General features: G+C 38.9%; 3 protein-coding genes across 4 annotated transcripts; all 3 read left to right on the forward strand.

Moving 5' to 3' along the window:
- The first annotated feature begins 6,383 nt into the window (after positions 1 to 6,383).
- Positions 6,384 to 10,245, forward strand: acot8 (acyl-CoA thioesterase 8). Its single transcript, XM_018681513.2, has 6 exons — positions 6,384 to 6,627; positions 7,204 to 7,340; positions 7,594 to 7,819; positions 8,801 to 8,958; positions 9,228 to 9,419; positions 10,076 to 10,245. The coding sequence occupies exons 1-6, from the start codon at positions 6,446 to 6,448 to the stop codon at positions 10,192 to 10,194; spliced, it is 1,014 nt and encodes a 337-aa protein (XP_018537029.1). The 5' UTR covers positions 6,384 to 6,445; the 3' UTR covers positions 10,195 to 10,245.
- An 888-nt stretch (positions 10,246 to 11,133) lies between these two features.
- Positions 11,134 to 15,537, forward strand: LOC108886573 (serine/arginine-rich splicing factor 6). The gene is given in 9 exon segments (XM_051074609.1): positions 11,134 to 11,139; positions 11,308 to 11,364; positions 11,366 to 11,415; positions 12,219 to 12,240; positions 12,242 to 12,362; positions 13,751 to 13,869; positions 14,379 to 14,479; positions 14,669 to 14,809; positions 14,811 to 15,537. Coding segments are annotated over 9 exon segments (915 nt in total). The 3' UTR covers positions 15,109 to 15,537.
- Positions 15,538 to 16,148: 611 nt separating this feature from the next.
- On the forward strand, positions 16,149 to 19,823 carry ift52 (intraflagellar transport 52 homolog (Chlamydomonas)). 2 transcript variants are annotated; one of them, XM_018681519.2, is made up of 14 exons: positions 16,149 to 16,209; positions 16,583 to 16,744; positions 16,878 to 16,965; positions 17,455 to 17,584; positions 17,703 to 17,778; positions 17,936 to 18,007; positions 18,102 to 18,228; positions 18,325 to 18,408; positions 18,485 to 18,553; positions 18,641 to 18,795; positions 18,888 to 18,975; positions 19,102 to 19,210; positions 19,303 to 19,448; positions 19,526 to 19,823. In XM_018681519.2, exons 2-14 carry the CDS (start codon positions 16,626 to 16,628, stop codon positions 19,565 to 19,567), a joined length of 1,305 nt encoding a protein of 434 aa, XP_018537035.1. In that variant the 5' UTR covers positions 16,149 to 16,209; positions 16,583 to 16,625; the 3' UTR covers positions 19,568 to 19,823. The 2 variants fall into 2 exon arrangements, 1 of the variants encoding a protein (XP_018537035.1); XR_007814327.1 differs by lacking the exon at positions 19,526 to 19,823 and having other exon boundaries at positions 19,083 to 19,210.
- Positions 19,824 to 19,825: the final 2 nt, after the last annotated feature.

The following is a 19,825-nucleotide window of genomic DNA, read 5'->3' on the forward strand; positions in this document are numbered from 1 at the left end:
AGCAGCTGGTCCACGGCTCGACTTCCGGCCAGGCAGACCCTTTGACCCTTGATAATAATAATAATAATAATAATAATAATTAAAGCTGCAAGCAGCATTGAATGGGCCCTGCAGCTGTGGAGTCCCCGCAGGTTGTACAATGTGGCTCTGCAACTGCGTGAGACGGAATGAATGAATCAGAAGTCCCTTACTGCCCATGGGGTGCACATTTCCATCATGGACGAAGGCAGCCACCTGCACAGATAGACCCTAAGAGAGGCTTAAGCCTTTGTCCTTTGTCCTCAGACTGGACAATTACCTGGTTTGCTTTCTGACCAAATGTGAGATGGATCTGTGTCAACCTACTGGGAAGAGTACATTGATGAATGTCATTTCCTATTTCCAGTAGGTGGTGTTATGACAGTGGCTGAATATTGGCATGTAAATGTGTTCAAACATAAAGATTGATTAGTGTCAAATTGGTCAGTGCATATTGGAGTTAAAGCAACTTCCTGCTTAATGGCGAAGCATCAAAATTCACCACACTGCCATGGCACATGTTTTCAAGTATCCAGTTTCCAGTAGGTGGCGCTTATACTATGACTGAAAACTGGTTTGCAGATCAGATATTTTAAGTTTGAGGCAGATTGGACAGTGCATGTGGGAGTTACAACAACTTCCTCTTTGATGGCACAGCATGGAACCTCACCATGGTGCCACAGACATGCCCCTCAACAGAACATCAAAATTTTCACAATAAGGCATCATGAAGGCCTTAATGCTTTCCTGATCAAATCTGAAGTGAATCACATTAACCTGCTAGTAACAGGACGTCAAAGTCAAAAGTCATTTCAACTCAACTCCTCCTACAGATTTTATCATACCAACCTCATATTTGGTCAGGATACTCTCAAGGCCTTTGTGATTAAAAGTTATTAAAAGATTTTGTTGATGTCGAAGGGTGTGGCCGTGACTGCACCTCAAATTTCCATGACTCGCCATGAAACAGAAAGTTGTGTCCTGTAACTCAGCCATACATTGTTCAATCAACACCAAATTTCACAGTGATGTCAAGGGTCCTGACATAAACACACCCACATGTCAATATTCACAATAAGTTATAGTGCCACCTACTGGCAAAAGGAAATGACATGTTTTAGACTTTGTCGTCCTGTTACTGGCAGGTTGATGTGATCCACTTCAGACTTGGTCAGGAAAGCTTTAAGGACTTCATGATGCCTTTTCATGTTCTGTTGAAGGGCATGTCTGTGGCACCGTGGCGAATTTTGATGTTTCGCCATTAACCAGGGAGTTGATGTAACTCATGCATACTTTGTCTGATTTGCCCCAAATTTCACAGCTTTGACAACAGACCTGTCCTGCACCCATCTACAATATATGACAACATTCAGGTACAGTGATAGCACCACTTATTGACAACAGGAAATGACGTGTTTCATCTAAGGTAGGTTGATCTGATTCACCTCAAAAAATCAGACAAGCATTAAGATCATCAACAGTGACTGTGAGTTTTCATGGGACTCATGGTTATTGTAACTCCCGCAAGGTGAAAATGTAATTATTCTTGAGCGACTGTGCTCAGGTGTGGTCGGCGGGCTTCATGGCACCCCCAACGCAGGCCATGTTGAAAAAAAGTTGCTTGAATTTTCACAAAATTCGTTGAGGTTATTGCTCTCATCATTGTGGACTTACAATTTTTTTTTGAGAATGTTTCATCAAACAGGGAGTCAGCCATTGTGGATTTCCTGCGTCAATTTTCAGTCTTCGATTGCAGTTTTGAGGCCTTTAGGATGTGCAAAAACTCACAAAACTTTACACACGTTTAAACACCTAAGCACTTTGATTTAATATCACAATTGGCCACGGGGGTGCTATAGCAGTTCTCTAGCACCCCCTAATTACTTTCAGCACTTTTCAGGTGGGAGTCAATCTTGGATGCTCACGCAACTTGTTATCAGTCATGTAACTTAATTCCTGATCTCTGGGTCTTGGGTGTGGGTGTGGCAAAATGGCTCAAGGGCCCCCTAGAAATTTTCAATAAAGCAGCCCCCACGTAACCGTTTTACGCAGGTGTACGAAATTTGGCAGGGAGATGTAACACCCCACGAAAAGCCTCTCGGAGCCATACCCTAAATCCAACAGGAAGTTGGCCATTTTGAATTTAGTATGTAACTTTGGCGCCAAATTTCACCATTTGCAGCCTCTGTACTTTAACATAATCCTCCTAGAGATTTGACCCAATTGACTTCAAATTTGGTAGGTGACTTTATAGACCTTTGTGATGTTAAATTGCCAGGCTTTTTGGGCTTTGTTGAACGGTGTGCTGGTGAGGGTGTGTCACGTTTGACAGGAGGCCTGGCCTGAATGCATCACCATACAAATATTCAGCCATACTCATAGTGTCACCTATTGGAAACAACATGATATGACATGACATGTTTCATACTGTTCTCTAAGTGGGTTGATCAGATTCACTTCAAATGTGGTCAGACAAGGATCATAACTGTATTTATGTTTTATTGTGAAGATTGTGAGTCTTCATTAAACACCCTTGCCATGGCAGTGTGGCGAATGTTGAAGCTTCGCCATGAAACAGGAAGTTGTTGTAACTCACATACACATTATCCAATATGCCCCAAACATCACATGTTTGATAAGAGTCTTGGCTACAACACATCTACATGTCAATATTCAAGTATATTGATAGCGCCACCTACTGGCAACAGGAAAAGATATGCCTCATAAATCATTGTATTTCATCAAGCACGCTGACAAAGATCTGTTTCACATGTGTTCAGAGAAGGTTAATACTGTTAAAACCACTCAAGACAGTACCAAGAATGAAGGCAAAAGGACAGAGGCTTAAGCCCACCTTAGTGCCTACCTGTACAAGTGGTTGTCTTCATGTATGATTCAAATATGCAACTAATGGGCAACAATCATGCAATTCTAGAACCATTTTGTTAGGGGAGGAACAATTCAAACAACTAAAGAGTCAGTTTGATATTCAATACAGGGCTCACGGTTTGATACACTCACCATTTCTCCAAGGATACATTTCATGAAGAAAGGGTGAAAACAAACCAGGATCTTAGAGTTTCATCTTAGTGTAAACTGCAGACATAAAAGCTCTTATCTCAAATCTCTTGTTGCCACAAAATCCAGTTTCTTAAAGTGTTTTCCTTATTGAAAACTAAATTCCACTTTAAATGTATCAATAAAATCTTTCTTGCAGTTATTCTCTTATCCTGCACACTACAGTTAAAAAATGGATGCCATATTGGCAGTAATATATGGCAATATTTTTCCCCTGAAACTTAGATGTAAAGTCGCAGTTGGCCTAGCTATACAATCATGCTTCCATTCTTTACAACAGATGTTCTTTTTTAGTGGAGCAAGAACCAGTGTAACTATGGTATTTTGTGTTGTGTTGTGAGCTGTTTGTAGCCGTATTATATTGCTAGGCTAGCAAATGTTTTAGGTCAGCGCAGAGTGAATGTTTCTGAACTTAAAACTCTTGGTTAGTTCAGTTGAATCTGCAGGAGTTCACAAACTGCATAGTGAAAGCCATCATCGGAAAGCAAATATATCACGGCTGAAAACCAGTCGCTTAATTTTAACAAGAAAACAGCTGCATGCAGACATGGTAAAGGTAATTGTAACTCCAAGGTTTAACCAATAAAACTCTCCAGTTTGTTTTGATACTTCCCCAAAGCAGTGTGATACTCGTCATGTCAGGGAGGGCTCTAATAGCAGCTACAGGAGTGCCGGAGCTGTAGGGGGAGGGGTGGAGCGCAAGAAGAGGCTCCCATCCTCTCAAATGCGTTTACAGACATCTATGATACCTTGCCAATCAATGGCAAGGTGTGTTAACCAAAGGAGTGAGCCATTATTTTTTGTGGGTGGGGAACAGAGAGCAAAAAATGACATATATTTATTAATGCATTTCCTAAAACATTCACTTTGTATTGATAGTTTGGTAACCTAGAGAAGCCAATCCTTCCACACAGAGCACAGTTGTTCACTGAATGGTTTGATGAGAATGAAAATGCTGTGGACAGTGTCACAACATAATTAAGAAGCTCAAGTACTGTACTTAAGTATGATTTTGATGCACTAACTTTACTTGACTATTTCCGATTTATACCACTTGATACTTTTACTCAACATTTCAGAGACAATTACTGTACGTTTTACCCCCTGAGCTAGTTATTTAAGACCTAACATAAAAACACACTCAATTGCCAGTTTATTAGGCACTCCTCTCTAAGACTAATGCCGTCTAATAAAGAAATTATAACAAATATTATATGATAATATATACAATTCTGGTATAGTATAAGAAATATACCAGTATACTGCAGTACATGCTATAGTCCCTATAATGACCAGCACCAGTGGTTTAAAAAATACTATATAAAAATACTATACATTAACCCTGAGGACGATTTGATTTATTTAAACATATGAAACATTACAAATACTGTATATAATTTTCTTTATGAAGTGGACATACAGGTGAGGTAAGACACCCATCTAAGGCCTATGTTAAACATCATTACATGTAAAACCTTCTCTCCCCTACGGAGCCTGTTTCTTTTGAGATATCCTGTGCAGAAACCATTACCACACAGTAAACCTATCACAAGTTCATGCATGCATGCACACGTGTAACTATTTTTGCCACACAGCTTATGAGTGAGCTTGCAAAACTGTGTCTGAATGTACAGACTAGCAAAACTGAGTTTCCAGAAAACTCAAGTCCACAAAATTAAGCTTACAGATACAAATTTCAATATGGTTACTGATAAAAACATAAATGTGCAAGTTTACAAAATGACAGTTACAGTTACAAATCTGTTGTCATGTACACCTTTTCAAATGATTATTCCATAGTTTTCAGCATTTGGCTCACAGTGGCTCCACAGTTGGCTTGTTCCAGTTTATGTAATGGCTTAAGTGCTTTGGGTAAATAAACACTCAGCAGATGCTGGAGGTGATCATGCCAGAAGAAGAACCCCTTAGTATAGTATGAAGTTTGACCAAATGGTTTTTTAAGTTGATATCAGTATCATGGAATGTTGCTGCTAACAAGTAATGTTGTGTTTTGTTTCTCTATAATCTTTTCAGAAAAAGGAATAATGTCCCTGCCAGGATGAAACTGTATTCTTAAACAGCAATTAAGCCACCAGGGGATGCTAAAATATACTTGTTTTGATAGTCACCATGATACCCCTGTAGTTCTCACTCATATATTTGTTACTGTGATATAAATGCTCAATTGTGAAAGCTTTTGATAGTAATAGCTTACTTCATAACTATATGAAGAGTTTCTTTCCACGAATGGAAATGGGACATGGACTGCGTGTGACTTAATAGGCTCCTTTATTGTGTGATTGCTGCCAGCAATCACACAGTAAAGATTAGATTAGATTAATCTAATTGGATTAGATTAGAATTTTCATACAGTTCAAGTATAAGAGGGTAGGACAAGAAAATGTGGATGACAGCACCCCTCAAATAAGCACAATATAAAATCAGTTTTGTTTAATGTGATGATTAATTATATTTTCAGTAAAGTGGTGTCATGCTGTTTGCTGATGATGGCACCAAACGGAACAATGGTTGAAATATTGGTTGTATTTATAGGAAGCTTGAGCAAGCACCAGACAAAGCAGTGACATGGGCAGATGAGTGGGGTTTAAAATTTTCTCTGGCAAAATCTAAATTTGTGGGGGTTTAAAAAAGAAAAACATGGTACCAGCTTAAGTTATATCAGAAAAGGTTAAAACAATGAAGTTCCCGGAGGTCTGGTTTGAGGAAAGAATGACCTGGAGAGAACGTGGAAAAAGCAACTGCAAAATCTGAGAAAGTCTTCTGTGTTACACACTGTTTGATATGATCAGACTAGGGAAATAATAGAGAAACATTAATGATTATATTTAGTTTAATGATAAGATCTGTAACTTATGATGGGTGGTGCAGCTTTCTCTGCCTTAAAGAAGCAAATATGGTGCATGTTAAAGCACTCTGGGGAATAGGGGGATATAAATACAGGCAGCTTCTATTTAACATACAACTAACTCTAAGAACATAATCTGATTTTAAGAAGTTGGTAAAGGTACTAAATAGGGACCAAGCTGCTGCACACTAAAACAGGCTGGCACTGGTTGGAAAGCAGACAAAACCAGTGTGGCTGTGGAGAGGCAGAGACTGTGACATAGGATCAATCCACTGCAGGAACTATCGCAAAGAAAATTACATCTTGCAAGTAGAAGTGTCAGAAATGTCACTATTCATTGAAATCCGTACCTGGCATAGGAGATACTTCATTACATATTAAGGTTATCAGTGGAATACTCTATCTGACCCGTGGAGGGCAGCAGCACGCTTTGGCTGCGTCCAGTCTGTCGCAACATTAAGAAGAAGAACTTGCTAAATAAACATGGTGGAAAGAGAAATGGGCGGCTCAACGGATAACTGTAATCATTCAGGAGATACTGAGCCACCGAAATCACCTGAAGATGAAAGTTCGGAGAGACCTGAAGCTCAGTGTACCCAAGACCTCAAAAGCGTCCTGATCACCAGCGTTTTAAACTTAGAGAAGCTCGACGTAGACTTGTACAGGTAACTGGCCGAAGTCCATTTATTACCTTGGCAAAACGCTATGGTGACAGTTCAGAAGTTATTAATGCCGCATTCGTGTCCTGTCGGAATGACCGTACTCCTAACTCGTAAACAGCGTTCAAGTCAACGTAATTTTAATTTTACAAGTCGACATGCCTGACTAAATAATATGTAAGTACCTGAAAACCAAACAAATATGGATATTTTTTAAAATTCATATGCTTGTTTCATACAGTGTACCAAAATGACTCACTGTCTATTATAATAAACGTAAAACTGATAGGTGTTTCCACAATTTTGTCCACCCCTTTCATTTCAGTGAGGGTTGGCTAAATATCATAAATACTTATCTGTATAATGCAGTACAGTTCAACAGCACCACAGGTTGCAGCCTCCCAAATACAATGGACTCAGCACCTCTTCAACTCAGTTTCAACACTAACTCAGTGTTGTAGCCTTTGTGGAAGCATGATGTATTCCAGGACTGTTGCATTAGACTGCTTTAGTTTCAGTTAGGTGTTCCTAATAAACTGGCAACTGTGTGTTTATTTGAGTTATTTCTTCAATATTCCCTAGAGGGACACATCACTGGGTGCCCCGCAGTCAGCGTTTGTTTGGGGGTCAAATAGTTGGTCAGGCCCTTGTGGCTGCCGCTGCTTCTGTCAGTGACAACCTCTATGCCCATTCTCTCCATTGCTACTTTGTACGAGCAGGTAAGATGAACTGATCCTACACAGTATGAACTGCACATGTGATAGTGGACAGTGTTCATTTATACAGACAGAACTTTCCAAAAAAAGAATGGATAAAAAGAGTTTGAAAGCCCAGTTTGATTAAGTTCCTCTTCAAAACAGTTCCTTGTCTCCCAACCATAATCACATCATCAGCAAAAGAATGATCCTGTAAACTGGCCACAGAGAGTCCCAGTTACTTTTTCTCCACAGATGTCTTTTGGATGTTTTTCAGGGGACCCTAAGGTTCCAGTTCTGTACCAGGTGGATCGCACACGAGATGGTCGCAGTTTCACAGTGCGCTCCGTGAGGGCCATCCAGCATGGACAGCCTATACTGATTTGTCAAGCATCCTTCCATATGCTGCAGCCAAGCCCCCTGCAGCACCAGTTCACCATGCCAGTGGTCCCTCAGCCTGAAGACCTCCTCACTGTGGAGGAGCTTATTCATCGATATCTCAGGTAGAATAACATTTATTTTGTTGGTGACATTAACAAGGAACTAATATAGTCAAAAAATACCTAAATGATAAGTAGTACATGTAATTTGTATTCTTAGTGGGTTAGATTAGAGTTTTACATTCAAAGTAAGCACCAGTGGTTTCAAAGCCTTGCAGTTTGTTTAGTGTCCTATATCATCACCCCAATAAAATGGAGGTGAATTAAATTTTATTTTTGATGCTCAAAGCATCAGTGTCTCAGTGATTCTTGATAATCTACAGGCCTGGGATAGAAAGAGAAAGGAAAACCAGTGTGATGAAATATGCAGATGAGAAAGTATAATGAAGTATAAAAACTGCAACATGTAGAGGAGTGAGGTTATTAGAAAGGTGTATTACTCAATCAAAGACCCTAATTCTTTTAATGGGGTCTTATGATGACTGTAAAATGTTTCTGTGCCCTGGTGCCATCTTGTGGCTGTGACCCAAGCACAGTTAATTACCCCCTGATTATCAGAGGACTACTGGCATGTAGCCTTACACAGTCTGTTATGATTCTTACTGGATCTGGTTCAATTCATGAAACTGTTGTATTTTTTGCTAGATTATGGTAAAAGAACAGTCAGTGGAACTGACTCCAGTTGTAAGCAGAGTAGTCAAAGGATCAGAGGAGCAGTTCCACTAACCGCACATACTTTCATCTACCTCACTGATTATCATCATTTTTCTGTAATACAAGCTGCAGTTTTTATGCTGCTTCTTGCACTTTAATTTTTATCCTCCTGTGCCTCTTTTATATTATATTTTTTATCTTTTGTCTATTCTTCACTCTTGTTTTGTTCTCGCTGCTATAATAAGTAAATTTCCCACAAGTGGGATAAATAAAGTTTATCTTATTTTATCTTAAAAATGTTGATTAATTGCATTTGCTATGAAAGTCCATTAGTTACCTTGCAGAGGGGGTTTCAAATCATGATCTGTAGTTCCTTATGTTATTTTACAGTAAACCAGACCTGGCCAAGAAATCAAGACAAGGCCTCAACAAACTGCTGGCTAATGAGGTCCCCATTGAGATAAAGCCAGTCCACCCACCACACTTTTACAGACTTTCTGCAGTTGAGTTGAGAAAGCTGTTCTGGGTGCGAGCACGAGGATATATTGGTAAAATGCTCTTGATTAATTACACTGCCATTGGAAGAAATGCTCTTCATATAGTGAATAGCATTTGAAGCTACAACTGTGAAGAACAGGATTTCTAAGCACAAAATTCTATCATTGCTTATTATTTATTTTTGTTCCAGCAAACAGTTTTAACACTACGCATGTATGTATAAAAAATAGTTGCAATGTAAAAATAAATGAAAATGTTGAGACATCTAAAAATTCTAGGCTAAAATTTGATGATGCATTTTATTTGGATGTTTGTTTAGGTGAAGGCAACATGAAGCTGCATTGCTGTGTTGCTGCATATGTGTCAGACTACGCATTCCTGGGCACAGCACTGCTGCCGCATCCCAACTACAGGGCCCAGTTCTCGGCCTCTCTGGACCATGCCATGTGGTTCCACAACACTTTCCGCAGTGATGAGTGGATGTTGTATGAGTGTGAGAGCCCATGGGCAGGTCAGTGTGTTGTTTACTTCCTATCTGTGCTATAAAGTAATGATGGTCATAACTGCTACAGCCATCCAGGTATTTAGATTTATACAGTGTTTTATACAGTGTTGATTTATTCAGTCAGAGAGACTTTCAGAGTGGTCTGATATAGGTAGACCAATAAATCTGCCAGGCCAATATATCAGCTGACATGAGCTTAATGTAATCATATTCGTACACATCGATAGTGTATATTTTAACCCATAAGTAATTCTAAGAAGAAATTACAGTACAGAATCTAGGTCTAAGATAATTTTGAAACACTGTCACCATTACATAGTTTTCCTCCCAAAGAGCACTGACAAGTTGCTTCTTCAGTAAGATTTAAAAATATCAGATGTAGGAAAATAAAATCTGTTTGTAATAGTAGGCATGAGAGAAACAACAGCATTTTTACACATTAGCAAATTACACTTGGTCACTCTGAGCAACTTGTTCTAACTTTCAAACATATTTCTTGACTTGCTTCGGTATGACTGATCTCTATATACTTTCGGAATATTAACAATTTATAGTATGCAATTGATGTGGCCCATATCAGTCATCCTTGTCAAAAGCTTGGACACAAAGACACTTTTGTGTATCTTGCTTTGGACTAATGTGGTTTGTGTTGTGGTCCACAGGGGGCAGTAGGGGACTGGTTCAAGGCCGATTGTGGAGAAGAGATGGGGTGCTGGCTGCCTCGTGCTCCCAGGAGGGTGTCCTGAGAGTGAAACCAGTCACAGAGCCCAGCAAACTATAAGCATAAAGTCTTATTTTCATTTTCAGTCAAGAATTAAAGGGTTATAACGGATGCATGCTTGTCATTTTTGAGATGATATGCATATCATAGCCAAAAGTGATTCCAATTCATGCTGGTATTTCAAATTCAACTTCAAGGCCATATGCTACTTTTTTTCTCCCTTTACATATATTTGAGGTTACACCTCACCTTCCGTGAATAAGAAAACAAGAAATACAGAGCATGGGAGTTTGTTTTATAAGGCTTTTACAAAGGTATCGAACAAACACAATGTCAACATTGACATTATTAGAATGCTAATAGTGGAAAAATGGCCAGCCACAGCCTAGTTGTGAAAAGAGGTTAAAAAAATTTCTTACACCATTTCAATGACTGAAAGTTCTGCAGACTAGAAACTTAGATGGCATGAAATTTGAATGCCTGTATAGCGCATGCAGCTAACAGGTGTCCCATGGGTTTTCTTAATGGGAAAAACACCTATGTTAAAGAGAATAAAGCAGATGAATAAAATTCAGAGAGGACAGATCAGTGATGAAAAGGAATGGCCTTCAATGGAGAGTGAAAAAAGTGAAATTATGGTGTTTCAGGAGAGGCAAGGAAATGGACAACCTTATCTACTGATCGAAAATGAAATGAGTACAATCATTGTAAAGGAGGACAACCGGACATATGTACAAACTTATCCTCTACGGAAGGATAAAAAGTGACATTACTGTGGAGCATGACCGCACAAAGATGTACAGATTGTTCCAACTGTCATACTATCTTAAAATCTACTTAGGGTTTTTTTTTTTTTACAAGATGACAGACAAGGGCATAATGCGTTACAGGCTGTGCACAAAATATTAGGAACTTTTGCACTGTTGCACGATATGGTGGAATTTGAGAGCTTGTAGGTTTTTCTTGCTCACATGTAGATTAAGTAACTCTGAGGTCAACATGAAGGTAAAGAGGAGTCATTGATATACAGCGTAATGTGTGCAAGTTTTTTTTTCCTTTACACTACGTTGTTATTCTGAAGGATTCCGCCGGAAACCGACAAGCTTCTGCGTTTCCCTGGTCTGTCTGGCCCAACACAAGTCGAATATTAACTTGTAGAGTTGACTGTAAATTTTTATCGGAAATGTCGGCAAGTTTAGCTATCATGTTCGAGAGAAAGACATTCAAAGAAATTTTTTTTAGCGGGTATGGTAAATTATTAGAGATCGACCTGAAAAATGGGTAAGATCACGTCATCATCCATAACAGCAAGATTAGCTAATGTTAACGTTAGTGCTGAGACAGGGCCCAAGTGTCCTGTATTTGCATTTGCCAATGTTTGATAAAAGCAAAATTAGATAAATAATTCTCTGTTATTTTACCGTGCACAGTTACACAAAGTTTTGTAAAACATTATTGTTTACTACCTAACGTTAACGTGACACCAGCAGTCACAACATTTGGTTTATTATAATCATACACTGATAACATAACTATATGCCTGGGCACTCCCGCTAGTATATAAACGAATAATTCAGCTAAAAAGACGTGGTTAGCCACCGCGAAGAGATAGTTATTAATGCACATTAAGACTTACTCGTGTTTGCACTATTAAACTTAGGAACACGAGAATTTCTACAAGCTAAATCGTATTATGGTTAAATGTTAATGCATCTCGTTACCCTTACAGAGCAATAACGTTTAATTATCTTACTAACATTAAGGACTCTTCGTTATAGCTTCGATATTGTTTTAATTGGGTATGTGCACCTATTATCTCCTTTTGAATGATGAAGGGACTAGTATGTCGCTTATGAATTTCATTTTTCCAATATAAAGCAGCCTTGCATAGTTAATTAATAATTGATGATCTCATGCTATAGCTCATGATATAAGTTAAGGTCGGTGACAATAGTATGGAATAGACATTTGTTACTATTTTAGTCACTCAGAATTGATTAAGTGTCAATATGAAACATAGATAAAAGGATAATGGAGGTAATGCTCAGTCCCTGCTTTGAATCCTGCACACCGATCCACCACAGGTACGGTTTTGTAGAGTTCGAAGGACATGCGAGGTGCAGACGATGCAGTGTACGAACTGAATGGAAAGGAGCTGTGTGGGGAGCGAGTCATCACTGAGCATGCCCGTGGACCGAGGGGAGACGGATACGGCTATGGAGGCCGCAGTAAGTTCAGCACATCTAAGTACATGTAAATTCGGGGTTCTAAACAGTCTCTGTTAGCACATGATATTCACTTTCACTGACTCGCCATACAGCCGAAAAACTAGTTTCAGTGAAGCCGTCAACATTCATGACATGTCCTACCTCACACTGTGGTAATTAGAAATCTGTCTTCTTACAAAAGCCACCTAATGGATCTGACATTGTGCCTGACGGCAGGTAGAAGCAAAGACTAAGTACAGTGAAAGAGATGTATGTTAAAAACCCATGAGTAACTGTGATTAAAGAAAAGGCAAGACTTTTGAAGGTAAAATGTATTCAGTTTGAAGTCAACATTAACAAAGTGCTTGATGTTTTAATTTGAAAGAATCCACTGCGGGTTGAGTCCGAGTTCAATGAGGGTAAAGATGACTGCCTGAGCTGTTTGGCCTGGGCTTTCCCCTTACAATGTGTGTGTGACCTTTGCCATTTGACCATTGGTTGACATAACCAGAAGCCATGATGAGAGCATCCTTTTCCAATAGACCAGGGTGATGGTGAGGAATCCTGTTGGTTTTACTGTTGCAAGACATGTTGCAGAGGACCAAGCCAACACATGTTTCAGTCACTGATTTGGCTCCCAATACTTTGTAATAAAACAAAGAGCTTTTGGTAGGTGTCATTTTTGTCTTATTATGTTAATATTGTAGCATTCAGTAAGACAGGAAAGTAAGAGAAAATCCTAACTTCATAGTTAAAGTTAAGAGATGTTTTCTGCTTATTTAACTGATTAATTTTAATGCAAAGCTACAAGTCAAGTAAAGAATTTTGGAAGTATTAATTTGGGGGAGAGCCAAAAAACTATTTTTGATGTCAACAGTTAAAGCAGTCAGGTTTTACAAGAGACACACCAGCAAGTTGTATCTGCAACTCTTGGCAGCAACAAAAAACAGCCAATTTAATCATAAAAAGTCAAACATTCTACAGTAAATCCATAAAATTAGTCAAAAATACATAAGAGAGACACTAGGTTTTGTTTCATAACCACACAACCCAAAATTTTTTATTCCTGCATTTAGTAAAGTTAAATCTATACAAGTTTCTTTAAAGCTGTGGTCACAGGATTTACTATTGTTGCTGTACTTCAAAGAAACCACTCATACACACAAGTTGAGAAAAATGCTGTCTAATCCTTAATTGAGTGATTTTTAATCCTGGTCCACAGACAGCTGTTTGACAGCTGTTAGCAATCTATTAATAGATTAAGTTAAGAGGCTTAGGCAGAAAAATAAATTCTAGGTAAAGACGTCTTGTCTGTAGTGGTTTCATAGATTTATGCCTGTTCGGAGTCCTCACCTTTCCAGGATTTGGTGTCTTCAAATTAAATTTTAATCTCTCTCTCTTCTTTGCAGGTGGTGGTTACAGCAGCTGGAATCGCTCCGGCAGGGACAAGTACGGGCCACGTGTACGCACTGAACACCGCCTCATTGTGGAGAACCTGTCCAGCAGGTGCAACTGGCAGGACCTCAAGGTGAGAGATGATCCAGTCAGTCATTCATTTTTTTTTCAAATGCAATACTTAAATAACTCTGTCTATATCTGGTAATTTTATGATGACTTATGAATTGCTAAATAGACAAATATAGTAGAACACAAACTGGACCCTGATTCAGGTGTGTGAAACTGGTCCACTTCATGCAGGAGCAATACATTAATTTTATTTAGTTTCTTCTGGTGTGTTGAGCTGAAATATTTGTGTCTATGTAGGATTTTATGCAGCAAGCAGGTGAAGTAACCTATGCTGATGCTCATAAAGGCTGTGCCAACGAGGGCGTCATTGAGTTTAGATCCTGTTCAGACATGAAGCGAGCTTTAGAAAAGCTGGATGACACTTACGTCAATGGGAGGAAGATTCGTTTGGTGGAAGACAAACCTCAGTGCAGGCGCTCTTACTCCTGATGATACTTTAGTGTATTTGTTTTGTTGCCTTATTTTTCTCTCTTATTATTTAGTTTTATGGTTGTCATGTTGAACCCACAGATCTCGCAGCAGGTGGCACTCTCACAGCCACAGCCACGAAGCAGAAGTTCTCACAGTTCCAGGTCTCACTCATGGCTAGTCAAGCACCGGGCTCCCACCCTGTTTTGAAAAAAAGTGTCTAAATATAGTATAGTTGAAAGTGATACTACCTACTTTCTATGAGATTATATTGAGCACAAAGTCTTACATCCGTGTCAAGAAATAAAGTCTAGAAACTGGGTTTGACAGTTTTTTTTTTTTTTTTTTTTTTTATATTACACAAAGCCACATGACCTCATTTGGTTGTAATTTTTATTTCACTTTGGCAGTTCTCAGTCATGCAGCAAGCACTGGTCTCACTCCAGGTCAGGACTGAAGTCACAGTCCAGGTCAAAGAGACAGTCTAGCCGCTCTAAATCCCCAGGGAAGTCTCGCTCCCGCACCCGCAAATCACAGTCCCTCTAAGTGCAAAAAGTCCCACTCTCATTCAGACACTTGCAAGTCACGCTTCAAGAGTAGACCAAAGGTCAAAGTGGAACATGAATCCCGAAGAGGTTCCAAAGAGAAATCTTCCAACAAGAAGTCTCAAAGCCGCTTGTGTTCCCATTCAGAGAGAAGAAATGCAAAACGTGCCTCAGAATCTCCTCCTGGCACGGACTGTCAGCTCTCCTGCATCCCGCTCCAGGTCTTGCTCTTGATCCAGATCAGCCTCTCAAGACTGACTGTTTCTTTAACAAACTTTAACAACTGAACAAAATGTAGTGATAATACACATCCCAGGCCTTTGTTTGATGTGCTTTGAGATGTTTACAGATCAAAAAATTATTTGTACCTTTTGATTTTTAGTTTTTCTGGAAAACGATTATCAGAAATGTATTAAAGGGATTACTGAAGTTGTTGTAACTCTTTGGATAACAGTATTTCTTTTGTTTTCATAATTGTAACATTTGAGAGGGAACAGGGGCAGAAGTTGCTTCATATTTTGATAACATATATGTACTAAATCCAAATAGAAAGATATAAAAGTGCAAACTAATATAATTTGTATGTTCTGTGATGATTGTTTTGACCTGTTTGCCTTTTAAATCCCTGATCTATCTCCAGTGGGAATTCCATTTTGAAGCAATCTGCAGCATTTATTTCTAATGTCATATTGGAATAAAATAACACATTTTAAGAAGAGGCTGCCAAATGAGATGATTTCTATTATCTAATTCTATCAGGAGATAAATAATCCCCCAGCTAGTTATTTGGCAATCTATAATTTAACTGATGAATTTGAACATTTAACTCCCTTGAGCCTGAGACTGAGGTCCCTACACCTAACAATAAATAATGTTACTCTTAAAAAAAGAAAAATAAAGGTTGCTACCACTTCACTGGACTCAGTCACCAGCATAGTAACATCGATCATTATAGCATTAAGAGAAAGTAAATTCCTTACCTTGGAAATTTTAGGTTTGATACTTTATCGTAGTAATATAGTAGCAGTAATTCAAGTAATTTTGAAAACATCTCACAGCAAATAAACTTAGTTAATACTGTGAGATGAGTTTGGAAAAAAGTAAGTGAACCCACGGTTAAACCATGACGCATTTATTTTATTTAGCATTTCATAGGCTTATTTAGAACTTCAACTCGTACAGTGTGATGAGTTTATAGTGTGTGTGATCAATGCTGCAACTCCATTCACTGCTGAATACAATGAGATACTGTAAAGGGCTTTGGAAAGACAATGTAGTAACAGAACCTTATTTTGTCACACTGTTCTGTGCTCTCCCTAGTTGCTATGTTGTCAGCGCCCTTGGTTACCTCTCCCCCATAATGCATCACGTCTAGGAGAGCTTTCGAGGTAACTTGGGCTAACGCTAACTTGTTAATAAAATATAAAATAGCGTTACAGGTGGAAATGAACTGTTATCTTAGCTCTCTCTATAATCAAGTGAGCATAATAGATAAACCCTAGCACAGGATGCTATTGTAAGGTAACAATACAAAGCTATTGGCTATGCGGCTAATGTAACTAGCTAGCTTCTCAGCTATGTAACAGTGTCCAAGCGCACGACAGCGGATGTTGTTTTTTATGTTAGCAATTTGATGTGAGGTTTTTTCTGGGACTAATCGTGCGAACTCAATCCATGGCTAGCTAATATATGAATAATGTATTAAGGCAAGTACGTAGCTAATAATATGGTATCTGACTTGGTGTGAATAACGGTTTCTAGGTGCACTGAGACATAGAAAAATCAACTTTGAACCGTAAACCTAATGGAGAGGGAAGCGCATAATTCCGTGGTCTTCAGTGCTTCAAAAAGAGAACTTTTTAACACCAGCAATGGATACAAATCAATGCAAAAGAAACTACGGACGCAATGTAAAATTCAGAGGTAAGATATTATGGTGGAACACGAACCAGTGTCTTCCGTCTGAGGCTACTTGCGTTGGCTTGAAACATATGCATTTTATGGAGCATTTGCCCTTTTATATGGAAAAACGTGACGTAAATGCTGTGTCTCATAGTATGAAAGAAGAGCTGTCTTTGGAGAAGCTGAAGGGTGTCAAGTTGTGGATAACTGCAGGCCCAAGGGAAAAGTTCACAGCTTCAGAGGTGATGTATCAGGACAATATATCTTTTGTCAGCTTAAAACTTTAAATTCAGTTCAATTCATTTTTATCTATTTAGCGCCGAATCACAACGAAAGTCATCTCAAGGCACTTTTCATATAGAGCAGGTCTAGACCATAGTCTTTAAAATAGGTATTTACAGAGCGTGATAAGATAAGATAATCCTTTATTAGTCCCACAATGGGGAAATTTACAAAGGTCGAGACCCAACAGTTCCCACCATGAGCAAGCACCAGGCGACAGTGGCAAGGAAAAATTTCCTTTTATGAGGCAGAAACCTCGAGCAGAACCAGACTCAGGGTGGGCAGCCATCTGCCTCGACAACAAAACATGCTTATTTTAACTTCAAAGTAATGTGATTTAACAAAATACTTAGTAGATGTGGAAGTAGCAAGCTTGCCAGCCAAGCCAAAATGCTGGTCCAAACTTCACACAAGCATGTTTTGACACTGTTGTCCCATTTTTATTCCAGCTGGAGGCACTGAAGCACTACCTGGATGGAGGAGGAAACATCCTGGTCATGCTTGGTGAAGGGGGAGAAATTAAATATGACACAAATATCAACTTCCTTCTGGAGGAGTTTGGAATAATGGTTAACAATGGTGCATATTGAAATCACTGGAATGAGAGTTAACATCATCAGTGTAGTTAAAGATATTTTTATTACATTTTTATGGAATTACATGGTGTCTTTTGTCTTTCTCTCCGTCACTGCTACAGATGCTGTTGTGAGGAATGTGTATTACAGATACTTCCATCCTAAGGAGGCGCTTGTGTCCAATGGTGTATTGAATAGGTTTGTTGCTGCAGCCTATATTTGTCACACAAACATTTGCATGTTCCAACAAATCCAGGAGTGAACCTATTCAGATGTAGTTGAAATAATTGCACTACTCTAAAATTTGTCCACAAACTGATGTACATCTAAGTCAGAGTTTTTTTTTCTTGTCTAGAGAGATCAGTCGGGCTGCTGGCAAAGTGGTCACAGGAATCATTGAAGATGAAAATGTTGGAAACAATACAGAGTAAATAATTTGCCTTTATAACCATATCCCCCTACATTAAGCATAACATTTAGTGCTAGGATTTTAACACACACATTTCTATCTATTTGTGTAGGGCTCTCACATTTGTGTACCCATATGGTGCCACATTGAGTGTGATGAAGCCTGCTGTGGCTGTTCTTTCAACTGGCTCAGTCTGCTTCCCCCTCAATAGGCCCGTTTTGGCCTTCTATCAAGGAAAGGTCAGACGCACAAAGTGGTTTTCATACTCATTCCCAGCATATTGATGAATGTACACTTGTGAGGTGATACTGAAAGATGTCTCATGTCTCATGAAGGAGGCTGGCAAGCTGGTCGTGCTGGGTTCCTGCCACATGTTCAGTGACCAATACATAGACAAAGAGGAGAACAATAAAATCATGGTAAGTAAAGTTGACATCTAAAGATTTAACATTTGATGATGGTGGAGGAGTAGTCTGTCATACTTTTTCATTCCAGGATGTTGTGCTTCAGTGGCTCATGACTGATAATATTCAGCTGAACCAGATTGATGCAGAGGACCCAGAGGTGAGGAAGTGTTCTTGCTAGCAGAATGGCATCACTAATACTGTCTTTTAAATTTGCCAATAACCATCTTTTCCTTTTGTCTCCTAGATAACAGATTACACCATGTTGCCAGACACAGGGTGCTTGTCAGAACAGCTCAGAGTGTGCTTACAGGAGGGTGATGAAAACCCCAGGGATTTCACCTCTCTCTTTGACATGTCTTTGTTCAATTTGTCAACTGACACTTTACCCCAAGTCATCAGGTAAGAATTCCAAAACATACCTGAGTACAGTATCCCACAGTACGGATATGTTTTTGTTAACAGCTAAAAAAAAGGTTTAATGTTTTCTGAAGTGCTTACAAGCAGCTTAATGTCAAGGATGAGCCACTTCAGCTGATCACGCCACAGTTTGAGGCCCCTCTGCCTCAGCTTCAACCTGCTGTAAGTTTATATCCACATTCCTCTTTTATCCAGTATTTTCCATACATACATCAATCACTTCCAGTCATATGTAACTTAAAGCTTCACAAGTTTAAACCCAGAAGCAGTTGTTGCCTTGCCTTTTAGGTCTTTCCACCTGCCTTGGGTGATTTACCTCCACCCATGCTGGACCTGTTTGATCTAGATGAAACATTCTCTTCTGAGAAAGTGCGCTTAGCACAGTTAACTAATAAATGTAAGTTTGATAAAATTAACAGAGTCGATTTAGGATGTTTATAGTAAAAGTTACAACATTATCCGTTCTCATTGAACTGGCTCTGTTTATAGGTACAGAAGATGATCTTGAATTCTATGTGCGGAAATGTGGTGAAATTCTGGGAGTGACTCCAAAATTGGATAAAGATCAGAGGGATGCCAAGCACATCTTGGAACACATTTTCTTTCAGGTTGTAGAGTTCAAGAAACTCAATCAGGTGAGTGCCTTTAAATCTTCCACTAGTAACTTTATTATGCTTTGAAGGACTACTAAAAGTGAATGTCCCTCTTGCAGGAGCAGGACATTGACAACGAGGCACGTTTTACCTCATTGTGACTGGATTCAAGCAACATGTGTAACATTTTCAACTCTGCTTTTTTGATATACTTTAACTGGACCATGACCAAGCAGATGTGATTACCTCCTCCTTTACTAGAGTGCAAAGAGACTGTTGTAGTAGTTGTGGACTTAGCAGCATCAAGTTGTGTTTAAACTGTATATGAAGTTATTAATCTTTTTATACCCCTTTTGTATGTCCTTGTAGGAAAATGTAATATTGTTTTATTAAAAAAAAAAAAAAAAAAAAAAAAAAGT

Source organism: Lates calcarifer, linkage group LG12 (assembly GCF_001640805.2).
Source record: "Lates calcarifer isolate ASB-BC8 linkage group LG12, TLL_Latcal_v3, whole genome shotgun sequence".
In the NCBI taxonomy this organism is placed as follows: domain Eukaryota; kingdom Metazoa; phylum Chordata; class Actinopteri; family Centropomidae; genus Lates; species Lates calcarifer.

What these genes read in the sequence shown, in the direction of transcription:
- acot8 (XM_018681513.2), top strand. Translation starts at nt 6,446, where the DNA reads ATGGTGGAAAGAGAAATGGGCGGCTCAACGGATAACTGTAATCATTCA. An exon ending in GCGAGCACGAGGATATATTG is followed by an intron (nt 8,959 to 9,227) that starts GTAAAATGCTCT and finishes ATGTTTGTTTAG; the next exon opens with GTGAAGGCAACATGAAGCTG. An exon ending in GTGTGAGAGCCCATGGGCAG is followed by an intron (nt 9,420 to 10,075) that starts GTCAGTGTGTTG and finishes TGTGGTCCACAG; the next exon opens with GGGGCAGTAGGGGACTGGTT.
- ift52 (XM_018681519.2), top strand. Translation starts at nt 16,626, where the DNA reads ATGGAGAGGGAAGCGCATAATTCCGTGGTCTTCAGTGCTTCAAAAAGA. An exon ending in TGGAATAATGGTTAACAATG is followed by an intron (nt 17,585 to 17,702) that starts GTGCATATTGAA and finishes TCACTGCTACAG; the next exon opens with ATGCTGTTGTGAGGAATGTG. An exon ending in TCCAATGGTGTATTGAATAG is followed by an intron (nt 17,779 to 17,935) that starts GTTTGTTGCTGC and finishes TTTCTTGTCTAG; the next exon opens with AGAGATCAGTCGGGCTGCTG.